Below are 14,331 nucleotides of genomic sequence, written 5' to 3' on the forward strand. Positions count from 1 at the left end.
CTAAAATAATGGGGGAGGCCCAGAAATAGGGACATATTTTAAATATTGGTCTTGCAAACTTAAAAAGGTGATTGCATTAAAGAATCTGCATTACATGCCTTTCGTTAAGGAAATGAATTGTGAAACTCAAATCTATGTGTCATTATTTAGTTTAGTGACTTCAGTCCTCAGTGATTTGGCAGAAATCCCCATATTTACTGAGGAACACACCAAAGATACGAGGCACAAATCTGGGCAGTTGAGAGGTATGAGGGCAGCATTCCTTGGTGCTGCAATATTTTTTTATTTTGCCCCAGGCGGCTAGATGACCCCGCCTATTCTTTTCCAGTCCCACGACTACGCTATCTATTCTTTGTCAGGTACTTTGTGTGCATACAACTAAGACTTGTTTTCCCCACCCCCACTGCAGCCTGCTTCCTTAAAAGCACTCGGAGTGCAGAACTGGCTGCCAGAGCTAACCCGCTGTGGACGAGTAAGCAGAGGAGGGCGGGTATATGCTCATTATCCGGAAGCACAGTACTAGCACTGTTTCAGAAAGACCGTGAGACAGGCAGAGGCTGTTCACTTAAGCGCACTGAGCAAGACTACGCAGGTGGCCAGTGCCACATTTCGCCGCGTAGTAGTTGACAGTCGCTTTTTTCGGAATTGTCGTTACCGATCCGACTACAGTAGTCAAATTCTAGTTACCTTTGAACTTGGTTGGTGCTGCAGGCACGTGTCAAATAGGTTGCTTGATCATCGAACTCCAGGGAAGCTGCTGGCTGGAACATGCTCCTTTTGTCACCGTTTGTTGCTTTTGCCTGCTGAAAGAGTGACCTGTTTTGATTGCTACACATCTGGTAAGCCTACTCTTTTTCTAAGTAAAAGCGACACGTTTCTTGCATGTGGGGATGTGCTCTGTTTAGCTGGGAGCAAGGTAGTACTGTATTGCAAGGGAGGTGTGTGTGTGATTAGGACAATATAGTAGTATATCGGATTTGTCAAATATTTCACCTAAGAGCATAATTTGCGTGGAATGATTCAGATCCAAAACTTTTCTTGCTTCATTATCATGCAGCTGCATCAACCCTAAGTAGTTCTACCTTCCAAAATGTACTACTTCCCTACAATGCGGTTACGTTTTATTTTGTGACTGTATTCTGTTTGACCAGACTTGTGGCTGGATGGTGCTCCCCGGACCACTGTTATCGAAAATAAGTTAGTAGAAGCTATTGAAGTGCTTCGATGTATGGGATTAATTCCTTGTATATTGTGCATATGCATACAATATAATCTGCACTGCAGAGACTGTCAATGAATCAACCAGTGTTGCACAATAACATTTTGAAGGAAACTGTCTGTATACACTGGAGGCAAATAGTTTTCTTTTCGCCTTGCGTGAAAGTAGGAGTCCTGCTGCATGCAGTTGGAGCACCTGAATTTTAGTAAGGTAAATTTCCTGCATATTTTTCATTTGGTTACTGCACCGGGGTTCGAAAGGCATACGCTGCTTCATACACACTCCTTATCTTGGCTTAAATTTCCTGCATATTTTTCATTTGGTTAATGCAGCGGGGTTCGTTACTTCCTCCACACTCCTTATCCTGGCATAACTTATTGGAAAAAGGCAATGATACCATACACCAACTCACTTCAGTTTTCTTATAATAAGCCACGAGTCTTTATGGTTAAACATTGTACTTATGCCAAGCTTGTAACAGTAGGGCAGTTATTGCAGAGGATTAAGGCAAGGAGGTGTTGTCACTGCATGTATTAAATCTTTGTATATACACTGTTGGGCAACTCATTTAACCACTGTATTCTCCGGGGTTGAGGCTAAAGCTCTACCCTAGTAAAACAATTCAGTCAATATATAAACTTCACAAATGAATCCGGGGGTTTTATAAAGCCTCCATTGTACTTTTGAGCAAGTGAGTCTAAAAAGATTGGTGTGGATCCAGTACTACTATACCCCAGAGTAGAATATAATGTATGCAGTGCAAATATGTGTACATTTATCATTACGCTGAGACTTAATCTGGTTACTCATGGAAAAGATACATGTGTAAACTAAGGGGGTGTAATTATGTGGAGAATTGTCTCCTTTATGTAATGCATTTTCTCAGATACTTGTATGTTGCATTCGTACATGTTGTGTACAAATTATTTGTGTTCTTGTGTATGTTTACACTTGTAATGGATTTGCTTTTTTGTTCTGATATGTGTAACTAGGTAAATGCCTTCTGTTAGGCACTGGTTTTCTTTTGAAAGCGTGTGGCTCACCTGTCTTGAGATCATTTGTAAAGTGGTTTGCAAGTTCTGCTAAAGTGCTCTGTGATGTCTCATCATTTACAAGATCACTTGGCTGATTGTAAAGTTTATGAAATCACTGGGTGTAGATGTATTGTGTATGCCAGATCACATGTGATTGCTTTGACAGTATACAGTATGACATCAGATTTGATTATGCAGGCGTAGTCTGAGTTCCCTGTTGTGCTGGCTATTCATGGGCACTGCTGATGTAATTTGCAGAAAGTGGAAGTCTAATATTTTCTTCTTGGGGCTATAAGGTCCATAAATGTTTATGTAAGGTCATGTTTGTGGTTTTATTTTTATTTATTTATTTTTTTTAGCAGAAAGGATTGCTGATTTGTGTATGTGTCCTGTTTTGTATACATTTGATAACTGTGTAAGCCCACTGGAACTGGTGCTGCTTTTCAGGAACAAACTTGTGTGTGTGTGTATGTATATAAATGACAGAAGCTATAGTTGACTAATTCAAGTTTAACTTTTTATACTTTTCTGTTGCCAACTATTGTTTTGACTTGAATGCATCACATTTGCCTGCTGGTGATCATTTCTCCCTGGTAGTGATTTGAATATTGTTTGACATCTGTAGCAATGCCAGACTAAAAGAAGTACTTAATGAGGTTTTCCCTGTTTAACTGCCACCCCTGCATCCCAAATTGGGAAAGGTTTTAGGTCTACTGAAGTGAAATGGATACCATTGGGTTTTTATTTCTATATAGTCCATGCAAAGTTTAAACTCTTCTTGCATCCTGTTTACATACCTCTTCTGTAAAGGAGCCTTACTGTTGTCACTGGTTTGTGGTCTGTTCAGAATCTCTCTCAAAGATCGCCAGCATAATGTGGTTTCTTCATTTGCTCTAAATTTATGTGATCTGAAAGTTGGTGAAATGCTACATAGTTTAGTGTGTGTGTGTGTGGGGGGGTTGCATCCCCAGTTAAAAAAAAAAAAAAAAAACACGTTTTGGGTCTGTGTTCACTTTTCAAGGTTTTTAGTTGCTTTGGGTTTGACTAATCCCACGTTGATTTAAACTGTTATTATTCATGGTAGAGCTCTTAATTTGGATGTCCCAAACAGCACTTTATCAACTGCTTTTGGTTTAGTGGTCTTCATTTAAGCAGATCGAGCTAGGTAGAACAGTCCTGTCTATACTTTTTAAGGGTTTGTTAGTAAAGTGTTACATTTTCCCAGTGAGTCTTTATACTCTTCTGTATGTGTGTGTGTGTGTATATATATATATATATATATATATATATATATATATATATATATAATATACATATATATATATATATATATATTTCAGTAGAGGCTTGGAGAAAAGCTCCAAATGTTTACAATGTTAAAAATCTTAAAATAAACATTACAAATTTTGAGAGCAAATAGATCACAATTGTTACATAACTATACAAGTCAAGTAATTTACATTATAGAGTTTAGATACATTAAAGAGAAGTTTATATATATATATATATATATAATTTTTTTTTGTAATGTGTTGCTCGACAGTTTTATTGATAGACTTGCTGACTGCAATGTTATGTCATATATTGGGGCTTTACAAACGCAGCCAACTTTGAAGTCACTGTGCTGGGAGAAGGGAATTTCCTTTGCATTGTTTCCCACTGAATGGAGCACATTTGCATGCTTCAGCATTCACAGAAGTCTGTGGTAAAGGAAGGCTACTACCCTTGTACTGTTCTTGCAAGGGAGAGAATAGTATACTGTGGGTGACATAATCTAAAGATCACTATTTGCTTCCCTGAAAGTGTCTGAACCCAGTGACTTGGGAAAGTTTTTATTTGGACTGCTGTGATTCTCTGGAAGAAGCTTCTTCTGAAGTATGCCTCCTATCACTGAACATTGTGGACCTTTTTAAGTATTCTGGGACATAATCTGAATAATTCTCTGGGCTACCTACTTGTGTGCCTTTCAGTGGTGTTTTTCAGAGCTGTACACAGTATTCCAGAACAAGCATACTGGTCTTTTTCCATCTTCTGGTTCTCACTTAAGGTTTCTTCACTACTAGTAGGCATGGATCCAGTCTTTTTTTCTGCACTTGCTTTAATAAGTTTAGCATCTTGGACAGAGTTTATCCCAGAAGACAGTGGGTGCAGGATAGGAACCATTCCCATGTGGACAACCGGTCCACCACAGGGCTCTCATAGTTTACTGTTGCATATGTGTGGCGCGCATGCACAGACATATATTTTATTCCAGAGTGAAGCAGAACATACTGCCCCCCTCCCAGTAAGTATACAACCCTGTAATTCCTTACATTATTCAGAGACATCATCTTTAAGAGATGGAAAAAGATGTTAAAAGGTTTGGGCACATAAAACGTTGCACATTTCATTCTGTACAGTAACACCATTAATGTTTTGGTTTTAAAACAAAGTGCCATTTGTTTATGTATTACTTTTTGAGTTACCTTTTTATAGAATGACATTTACTGCATTACAATTTGGTGTGTTCTGCTAAAGTCTTGGTGATTTACAATTGTTTTACTGGTGTTTTTTTTTTTTTTTTTAGGATTTGGTCAAAAATGTCAGTCAGTATGCACGAGAATCGCAAGTCAAGATCTAGCACAGGATCCATGAATATTTACTTATTTCATAAGTCTTCTTATGCTGATAGTGTCCTTACTCACCTGAATCTCCTGCGTCAGCAGCGGCTCTTTACGGATGTCCTCCTTCATGCTGGAAATCGATCATTTCCTTGCCACAGAGCTGTTTTAGCAGCTTGCAGCCGCTACTTTGAAGCCATGTTCAGTGGGGGGCTCAGAGAAAGTCAGGCCAGTGAAGTGAACTTTCATGATTCTATCCACCCTGAGGTCCTTGAACTTCTCCTAGACTATGCTTACTCTTCAAGGGTAATGATCAATGAAGAAAATGCAGAATCGTTGCTGGAAGCCGGAGACATGCTGGAGTTCCAAGACATCCGAGATGCCTGTGCAGAATTCCTAGAGAAGAACCTCCATCACACCAATTGTCTTGGAATGTTGTTGCTCTCTGATGCCCACCAGTGCACCAAACTGTATGAATTGTCTTGGAGGATGTGCCTGAGCAACTTCCCCACTATCTGTAAAAGTGATGACTTCCTTCAGCTTCCAAAGGATATGCTGGTGCAGCTTCTCTCCAGTGAAGAGTTGGAGACTGAAGATGAGAGACTGGTATACGAGTCTGCCATGAACTGGGTGACCTGTGATCTGGAGAGACGTCACTGTTTCCTTCCAGAACTGTTACAGACTGTGCGGCTGGCTCTTCTTCCAGCCATCTATTTGATGGAGAATGTAGCCATGGAAGAACTAATTTTCAAGCAGAAGAAAAGCAAGGAGATTGTTGAAGAAGCCATTCGATGTAAATTAAAAATCTTACAGAATGATGGGGTTGTCACAAGCCTGTGTGCCAGACCTCGCAAAACGGGCCATGCCCTGTTCCTTCTTGGAGGACAGACATTCATGTGTGACAAGCTCTACCTTGTAGACCAAAAAGCCAAAGAAATAATTCCCAAAGCTGACATCCCAAGTCCGCGGAAGGAGTTCAGTGCTTGTGCTATTGGATGCAAAGTGTACATCACTGGAGGACGGGGATCAGAAAATGGTGTTTCTAAAGATGTTTGGGTGTATGATACGCTTCATGAAGAGTGGTCAAAGGCTGCCCCCATGCTTGTTGCCAGATTTGGTCATGGTTCTGCAGAGTTGAAGCATTGTTTGTATGTAGTTGGGGGGCATACAGCTGCAACAGGCTGTCTCCCTGCATCACCTTCTGTATCTCTAAAACAGGTTGAACAATATGATCCCGTGACCAATAAGTGGACTATGGTAGCCCCACTTCGAGAAGGTGTGAGCAATGCAGCAGTGGTGAGTGCAAAACTCAGACTGTTTGCCTTTGGAGGCACAAATGTAAGTCATGATAAACTGCCAAAGGTCCAGTGTTACAATCCTTGTGAAAACCGATGGACTGTGCCAGCTACTTGCCCACAGCCGTGGCGCTACACTGCTGCAGCAGTACTTGGTAATCAGATTTTCATCATGGGTGGAGATACTGAATTCTCTGCTTGCTCAGCTTACAAATTTAATAGTGAAACCTACCAGTGGACTAAGGTAGGGGATGTCACAGCTAAGCGAATGAGCTGCCATGCTGTTGCATCTGGAAATAAACTGTATGTGGTTGGGGGCTATTTTGGCACACAGCGATGTAAAACCTTGGACTGCTATGACCCTACATTGGACACGTGGAATGGTATCACTACTGTGCCATACTCTCTCATTCCTACTGCATTTGTTAGTACCTGGAAGCATCTTCCATCATAGGAAAGAAAGAAGGTGCAAATACATCTTGTAAGTGTTCTATTATTGTTTAGTAAAAAGAAAATTATAAAGCGCAGCTTTTCTGCACAGCACACATACTGTTTTTTTTTTTTTTTTCCCTCTTCCTTTTTTTCTTCATGAATATCTTGAAAACCTCCCATGTTTTCATCTAAATTCACTTTGATATACCACCTATTATAATTTAATTTAGAGGTGTGCATGCATTTGTGTGTGCAGGGGTTATTTCTTTTTTTTTTTTAGGTTCATAGGTTGATACTAGGCTATCTGCCCTAGGGCATTTATAAGCCTAGCCATAGTGTGTTTGGCTTTCGCTACCCTTTTAGATTAATTGACTGTGCCTCTGTATAGTAGGTCACAGAAGGTAGCCCTTTTTAGGGTTCGTTTACTGTACCTTTGTCAAGCAGGGACACAGAAGAGATCCCAGGGGTAAACTTACGATTAGGGGCTGTTGCAGCTGACCATTCAGAATCTGTATGACACTCAAGAAAAAAAGACATGGCGAAATAGAGCCCTAAATATAGAACAAATGTCCAGAATTTGATGGACTTCTGAGGTGCTGCTGTGGGAGGATAGGTGTACCTATATAGGGGAGACTGTGTGCACATAGGCACACCTCATAGTTAATCTCCTTTTGAAGTTTGGGACTGGTGGGGGGGGACAAGGCTTTTGGCTGGGTCATTGGAGTGGTGGGATGATATGACATGCCCATTGCACTTCTGTTCCTATAATGGTACATATTTACATGGGGTGTGGGAACCTGAGGTATTAGTAATGAGGGGGGGAGACTCTTGCAGCATATGACGAAATTTAGCACATGGAGTGATTCACTGAGTTCTGTAAAAGACCCCACAACACGTATCAAAAAAGTAAGGAGATCTCTGTGGTGCCATGGTCAGATTTCCTCTAGTCAACATCAATACCACCTTGGGTCTTCCCTGAAAACACGTCAGTGGCCTAGTGACTTGCCAGGTCACTATAAACATAAGTAAAGGTGGATGGTGGTGTAGCGTTCTGACTTTAAGTAACAGTGGCATATTTTCTAACTTTTGTAAAGTTCACACCTTGGAAAAACTGAAGTGAGCAGGGTACCATTTATGCAGATGCACAGCCTCCCTTTGTCCACATGGGTTTAAGATTTTTGTTAGGAAGACTGTGCTTGTAACAGATTCGCCATGTAGAATAGAAATACTTTCTGTGCACATATACTTTGAGGACCTTTGGCTGTTGTCTATCTGTCTAACAACCCAGGCAATGTGCCCCTGTTTGTGAATTAATAAGCCAATAAAGCAGGTGGGGCATGTAAGACTGTTGTGTATTTTAACATCCGATGATAAGAATTTTGATACAAAGATCCAGCCATGTAAATCTACTGTGGCTTTGATATTGAGTAATGTTTCCATAGCTCAGTAGGTAGCACATTTACATTTGATATTGGAAGATCAGCCAGTTGTTCTATTCCCACAGTTTGTAGTTTGGTTAATTTTCTGATACTGGCAGCGCCGTGTAATGGTGTGCTGCACTCCTGAGGTCAGCCATCTTTTGGGTGAGGCATTAAACAAGTCTCATCTTGGGTGGACGTAAAAGATCCCTTGACACCAATTGAAAAAAAGAGGACATTTCTCCTGTGCCCTGGCTAAATTTCCTCTTAAAAAGAAGCCATTGCCTAGTGGGAGTAATCCTGCCAAAGTGTAAATAAACTAAGCAGTAGGCAACTCTTGCACCCCCCCCCCAATACACTGGTGTGGATTTTTTTCTTTTTCTTTGCTTTGTAAGAGGATAGTATCTGAATGTCGTGGTAAGGAACTGTAGAATCCTAGGTTACAAGCCTAGACAACGGTTTATCCCCAAAAATAAACCTCTGTTGCCCTGTCAGTCAGGAACACTGGTGGCACCCTGTGACAAATTTGTGGTTTTCTATCCACTCATCAAGGTTGCATCTGAAGAGGGTCACTGAGGTACTCTGACATGTATGGGCAGACTATTCCAGACACTGGGCAGCCTCTGGGAGATAAACCTCTCTTTCTCTCAAAGGTTTTGTTGATGTCCCCATATTAAATGTAGGCCTTTTGAGCAGGTAATGCACGAGGAGTTCTTATGGATATGGAGCATCTCTAGTAGGGCAGGGTCCGATATTGCCTTGTAGGCAAGAGACAGTACACTGCCACTACATGAGCGTCGAATGTGAGATTGTCTACCTGTGTACCCAAGTGTCTCACCATAGTGTGCTTAGGGGGTTGCTGTTGATGTGGTAATCAGTAGGGGCTGTGTATTGCCGAATGGTATGATACATTTTTTGCGTTTAGCTTAAGGTCATGACTTTGGCACCAGGCATTTGTTGCTGTGAGACCCTCTTGCAGTATGTTAACATCATTTGGGGAGTCAGTGATGGCACCCAACTTAGTCATCTGCATTGTCAGCCACAGGCCTTTTGTCTTTCCTGGACTTCTGAGAAGTAGATGCCAAACAGTAGGGGTCCTGGGACAGACCCTGGGGAACACTACTTGTGACAGGTCTGATGTTGAAGGTGGAGGCACCTATTTTGACCTTGTGGGTCCTGTCGGTGAGCCAGCTGGCCCACCCACCTGATAAAGATTTATGCCAAGTTGTGTTAGCTTTTCAGTGATGCCCAAGTGGGGATTTGCCCAAGGTCTTGGCCAAAAGTTAAGGTAAGCTGTATGTACTGATTTTTCCCTCAACCAGGGCCTTGGTGACAGTCTCAAAGAAGTTAACCAGGTTCAACAGGCAAGATCTGCCCTTGACTAACTTTTTCATTGTGCTGCTGTTTTATTTTAACACGGCTGTATGTGATAAGGTATTAATACAAACTGTTTGCTGCTTTGGAGAATTGTAGAACATTTGGCATGAGAATGGGTGTTATCTTGTCAGATGTGACTGATTGCATCAACAGTGTTGAGCTGTCTGTGCGTCTGTGCATTGAGCTGAGCAATGCACAATTTCTTTAGTAGTACAGGATGACTTCGTTGCTGTGTGTCAGTAAGCAAGCTCCTCTGGAATATTGCCACTGTTGAGGTCTAGTAAGTGAGCACCTTGACTAAAATGTTTTTGTACTTTTCATTTTAGAATGGTGTGGTCAGTTTAAAGCAGTGTCAGTGGTTTTTCAGTGATAGCAATTTAGGATGGCATAAGAGTAACGTGGCAGTAAAAATCATGGGCAGTTTTCTATATTTGTCTGCATGAGCACTTGTCCTGATGAATTTTGGAGCTGCTGTGTTTAATAGATCTATTTCTAACAATGCAGCACATGGGAGTGAGGTTACAAACCTGTACGATTGGAGGTGGGTACTGTCCTTCTAATTTGGTTTATCCAGTGCCTGGGATGCTAACTGATCCTGGGTTAGTTGGACCATATTCAGAATTCCATCTCATGTGCTGTAATTTGGAGAGATGGCTTTCAGTTTGTGTCAGTCTCAAAAATGAACATTTTTTTTATGGGTCTCATTTTGATAACTTTGACAGTGAATCACAATTTCTGACATTGTCTACTGTGGAACTGTGTACTGTTAATGTACGTAATCCTCTGTATATAACAAAAATGTTTTGTGCTTTTTGATTAAATGCAAGGGGAACTGTTGTATTATCTTTGCTTCATGACAGCCAGCCACAGACATTCATTTTGGTAGTATGTTCATAGGCTGTGGTTATATCCAGATACATGATGGGATTATAGTTAACCTTGCATGCAGGGGCCCTTCTCATAAATCCGAACATCCCTTACCATAGTGGGTCATGTGTCTAGTACATACTCCACCATGTATTATGGAACCTCATGATGTCACTTTGACATTGGATAGCCTTTTGTGCCTCTATGCCATTTTCAGGGGCCTATATCACTTCAGCAAAGTGACAGTTCATCAAAATTTGTTACCAACTCTGAGATTGCACTACAGTGGGGAAAGGGCAAATTTCCCGATCTTCACTGTACCACAATCTCAGTATGAACAATTCGAACAGCATGTTCGATGTAAGTGAACTGACAACTTTTGTGTGTGGTGTGTGTGCGTGTGTACGTACACACAGTTCTGTAGTTAGGTAAGGCTGTGTGAATATTCTACATTGTTTTGTTGTACTAAAACTACAAAGTAGCAATCTTCATCTGTATTTTTATCTTTTGATAGGTTACTGTGAAGCAGCCTGCCTGACATTTCATCTGTGAAGTGACTCCAATTTGGACTGTGCAATGAAGAAAAAATGTTTGCTTGAAACCATCAAGCACCTTTTCAAATACTCGGCTTATGAAGGGAAAAATGTAGCTGTTACATGCTTTAAGCATCTTTGATCTGAGTCCATAAGCCTATGACTCGCGGGTGCTGGCATAAATCAAGAGTTAATGACTGTGCAAGTTATTTTTGTGCAAGAAGCCCTGCCAACAGACCTCACAGAACAACTCCTCAAGCTGCATTTAAAACTGGACCATACATGTGCGTGACAGCTTTTCTGCTTATGTTGAGCTGTTGAAGCAAGGGCGCCAGCTGTCATGAAGGATGTGTACCACTTATAAACCCACTTCTTGGTTTTTTGAAGTGAAAGTACTGGTTGTGCCTCTGGATGTGAGGGGCCCTGATGACTGGATCTTTCAGAGATGTTTGGCCCATGTTGCTGCCATCATCTGTGCTGCCTATGGTGTATATCTAAAGACCATGACTACAGCAGAGAGCAAAACCTGAAAAATCCTTTCTATTTATTCCTTCAGCCACGGGACTTTTCTATTTATACAAGGCTGAACTAATTCTATGCTGTTTGTGCTGTACTTCTGTTGTAGACTAGCTATTTATTGTTGAATGCTTTTATAATTCTGTACTTCAGTACATCATTTTTTCACCTGTAGTGGATTGACATGAATGAGTAGTTTATTGCATTTTGCACATACTGTCATGTTGTTCCCCACCCCCACACGTGAGACAGACTGTTTCAGGGACAAATGTGTGAGATCAGAAAGCCTTTAATTCAGCTTAGAAGTAGAATCTAAGGAAAGGTTAGTTTCAGGCCAATAATTTGTACACTTGCATGTATAATTTCACTTCTGTCCAGATTTGTAATGTTGAAATTGTTCCACTTGAGCATTTCCTGTGCTTAGCTATAGGTTTTGCTGTCTGTATTAAAAGTCTTTTGCGTTGCTCAGTGGAAGAAAGTGATATGCACACTAATAGAGATGAATGTGGATCAGTCTCTGAGATGAAGTACCCCCCCCATGTCTTTTTTTTGTACAGATGACTTTTTGCTCTTCTGAGTCATTCTGTAGATTGTGTTCTTTCACATTGGTCTGAGTTTTTCTGCTGCATCGCAGTTTGCTTGGAATGATTTGTATAGTATTCTTTGCCTAAGAGTTGCATGTCGTTAAATTGAACCCACACCTTTCTTTTTTATACGTGGTAAAAGTGAATCTTCTTTTAATCTCCATGCTTTTGTAGGAGAGGTGAAGTATGACCAGTTACCAAGAAATATGTCTGAATTTCGCAGCATACTTTGTGTGTGTGTGTGTGTGTGTGTGTGTGTGTGTGTGTGTGTGTGTGTGTGTGTGTGTGTGTGTGTGTGTGTGGTCTGTTTTATTAATTCACTCACTGTACTAGGGTGTACTAGGGTCCATATAATGTTCATAAGCATATATATGAATGTAATGAACAACGAGCCAACTTAAACATTTTTAATTTATTTATTTGGAACAAGCCACTCTGGTTTTCTGTGTTAATCTTGTTTCCACTTGTCTACAGCTGGTGGAAGTAGCTCTCATGGACTTGGAACAGGGATCCTTGATAGAATGCAGACCACTAAAACAGGCAAGAGCTAATGATTGTAATGATGAACATGAGTGGTGAGAATACTCCTGATGACTTGTACATAAAGTGGTGGAAGACCCCCATTTCAGCAGTTCCCTGCTGTAATTTGTTCAATTTCGATATAGTCCACTGATGTGATAACCAAACACATGATTGAAGCAAGACTTTCAGAAAGTCTGAAACCTGTACTTAGCAAGTGTACTAAAGGAGTCTCAAATTCCATGTTTCAAGTCCTGTGGAAACCTCTCTAGTCGTCAGTGCCACTTTTTTTTTGGGGGGGGGGGGTCTGCTTGCAGTATTTCGGCTTTCTAGATGGCATTACTGTGCAAGTGCTGTCTTGACTTCAGCACAGTGTTTGTGTCCGTGAGATGCTTATGGTAAAGTAGCTGTTAAAGTTATAGTTCTGCTTACAGCCAAGACTAATAAAAGGTATTTCAGCTGTATATTACCAACATACACAGACACTAATTACATTCATTGAGGCTTTGATGCTGAGAGATGTGGGTAGGTGGTGGATAACTTTTCTAGTAGGCATATTTCATACTTGTAGAATTGCCGTTAGATATTTGAAGGAAATTTTACTACTAAGATCATTGTACTGAAAAAAAAGTCACTCTAATATCTGACACTGGTTTTCCACAGCTGTATTTAAAGTGCGTAAGAGAGTAAAGGTATTTTGGGACCATTTTATATTAGACCAAATTATATGCTTAATTTAGGTAGAAATAAACTAGGGTGGTGGGTCTCTGGCTCAGCAGCATTCTGAACTCCCCTTTACAAATGATGTAGTAATTGAGGCTTTTTCCTCGACTATTTATGATCTGCAAAACCATCAATGGTTAAATATGAGTGCAGTTTATGGCACACTGCACTCAAATCTTGGCAGAGTAGGAGTGGGTTCTTTCTATTTTGTGATCTGGTTGCTTTGGAAACAAAGCACAATAGGAGGCAGCCTTCTGTTTCCATTGCAATTGCGTTCACTCGGGCCTGACACCTGTCTGAAAAAGACTGATTAGTACTGAATAATGTCTGTACTTATTCTAAATGTGGTTTGGATTCAAAACAGATCTGTACAGGAATGACATGTCAGTATGTGCTGAGAGTGCATTTTGGTACTGCTTTTCATGTTTTGCAAAACTGCAATTTTTCACAATGTGAAATTGAAGGTCAGTAAACCTGAATCTAAAAGAGGTCTTCTGTTTTGGGAGCAGTCCCTTTATCTGGATGAATTTTGTTGTCTTTTTGTATGCACTTTTTCATTATGGTGGTTACCGTTTTAAATAAAAAAAAAAAAAAGAAAACCTGCCTTAAAGTATCTTCTTTGTGTATAATTTTTACTGCATAATTTAAAGTGATGAAAAGCAAGCCTACCTCAGCTAATAGTCACCAGTACACATAAGATCAGAAGGCGTAATTGGACATGTTTAATGTTGCTATGCTATTCATACTGTACTGGTAGTGCATAATCCTCCTGTGTTGTTCATGTCACCATTTAAAGTCGTGAGTCAATCTTCAGTGTTTTTTTTTTTTTTTTTTTCACTGATTTGGATCCAAATTTGTAACGGAAGCCAGCTGAACTGAACACTGTTCACTTTTTTTCAGCGGCTGAAAAAAGTGAACACTGTTCACTTTTTTTCAGCCGCTGTATTTATATTTTGTATTATTTACTATGTAAAGAAGGGAAGTATCCAAGTTCTAACAGACTGACAAAATGGTGTCATTTTCCTTAGTTGCATCATCACCCTTTTATTTTATTGAATACCTGATTAACAAGCCTCTAAGAAACTGTGGTGTACAAATTTCTTCACTACAGAAGATGCAGTTAATGACCCCTTGCCTATTCCACTATTGCAAGTCTACCTTTGTCTGTATTGAGAGCATATTGGAATTTACCTCACAAGACATCTGCAGCAGCT

The 14,331-nt window shown here is 40.4% G+C and overlaps 1 protein-coding gene across 1 annotated transcript; it reads left to right on the forward strand.

The window, feature by feature from the left end:
- The first annotated feature begins 429 nt into the window (after positions 1 to 429).
- On the forward strand, positions 430 to 13,720 carry ENC1 (ectodermal-neural cortex 1). Its single transcript, XM_044063949.1, has 3 exons — positions 430 to 839; positions 4,820 to 6,629; positions 10,757 to 13,720. The coding sequence occupies exon 2, from the start codon at positions 4,833 to 4,835 to the stop codon at positions 6,600 to 6,602; it is 1,770 nt and encodes a 589-aa protein (XP_043919884.1). The 5' UTR covers positions 430 to 839; positions 4,820 to 4,832; the 3' UTR covers positions 6,603 to 6,629; positions 10,757 to 13,720.
- The last annotated feature ends 611 nt before the right edge of the window (positions 13,721 to 14,331 follow it).

Source organism: Protopterus annectens, chromosome 2.part2, assembly GCF_019279795.1.
Source record: "Protopterus annectens isolate FY-2018-M chromosome 2.part2, PAN1.0, whole genome shotgun sequence".
Classification (NCBI taxonomy): Eukaryota; Metazoa; Chordata; order Ceratodontiformes; family Protopteridae; genus Protopterus; species Protopterus annectens.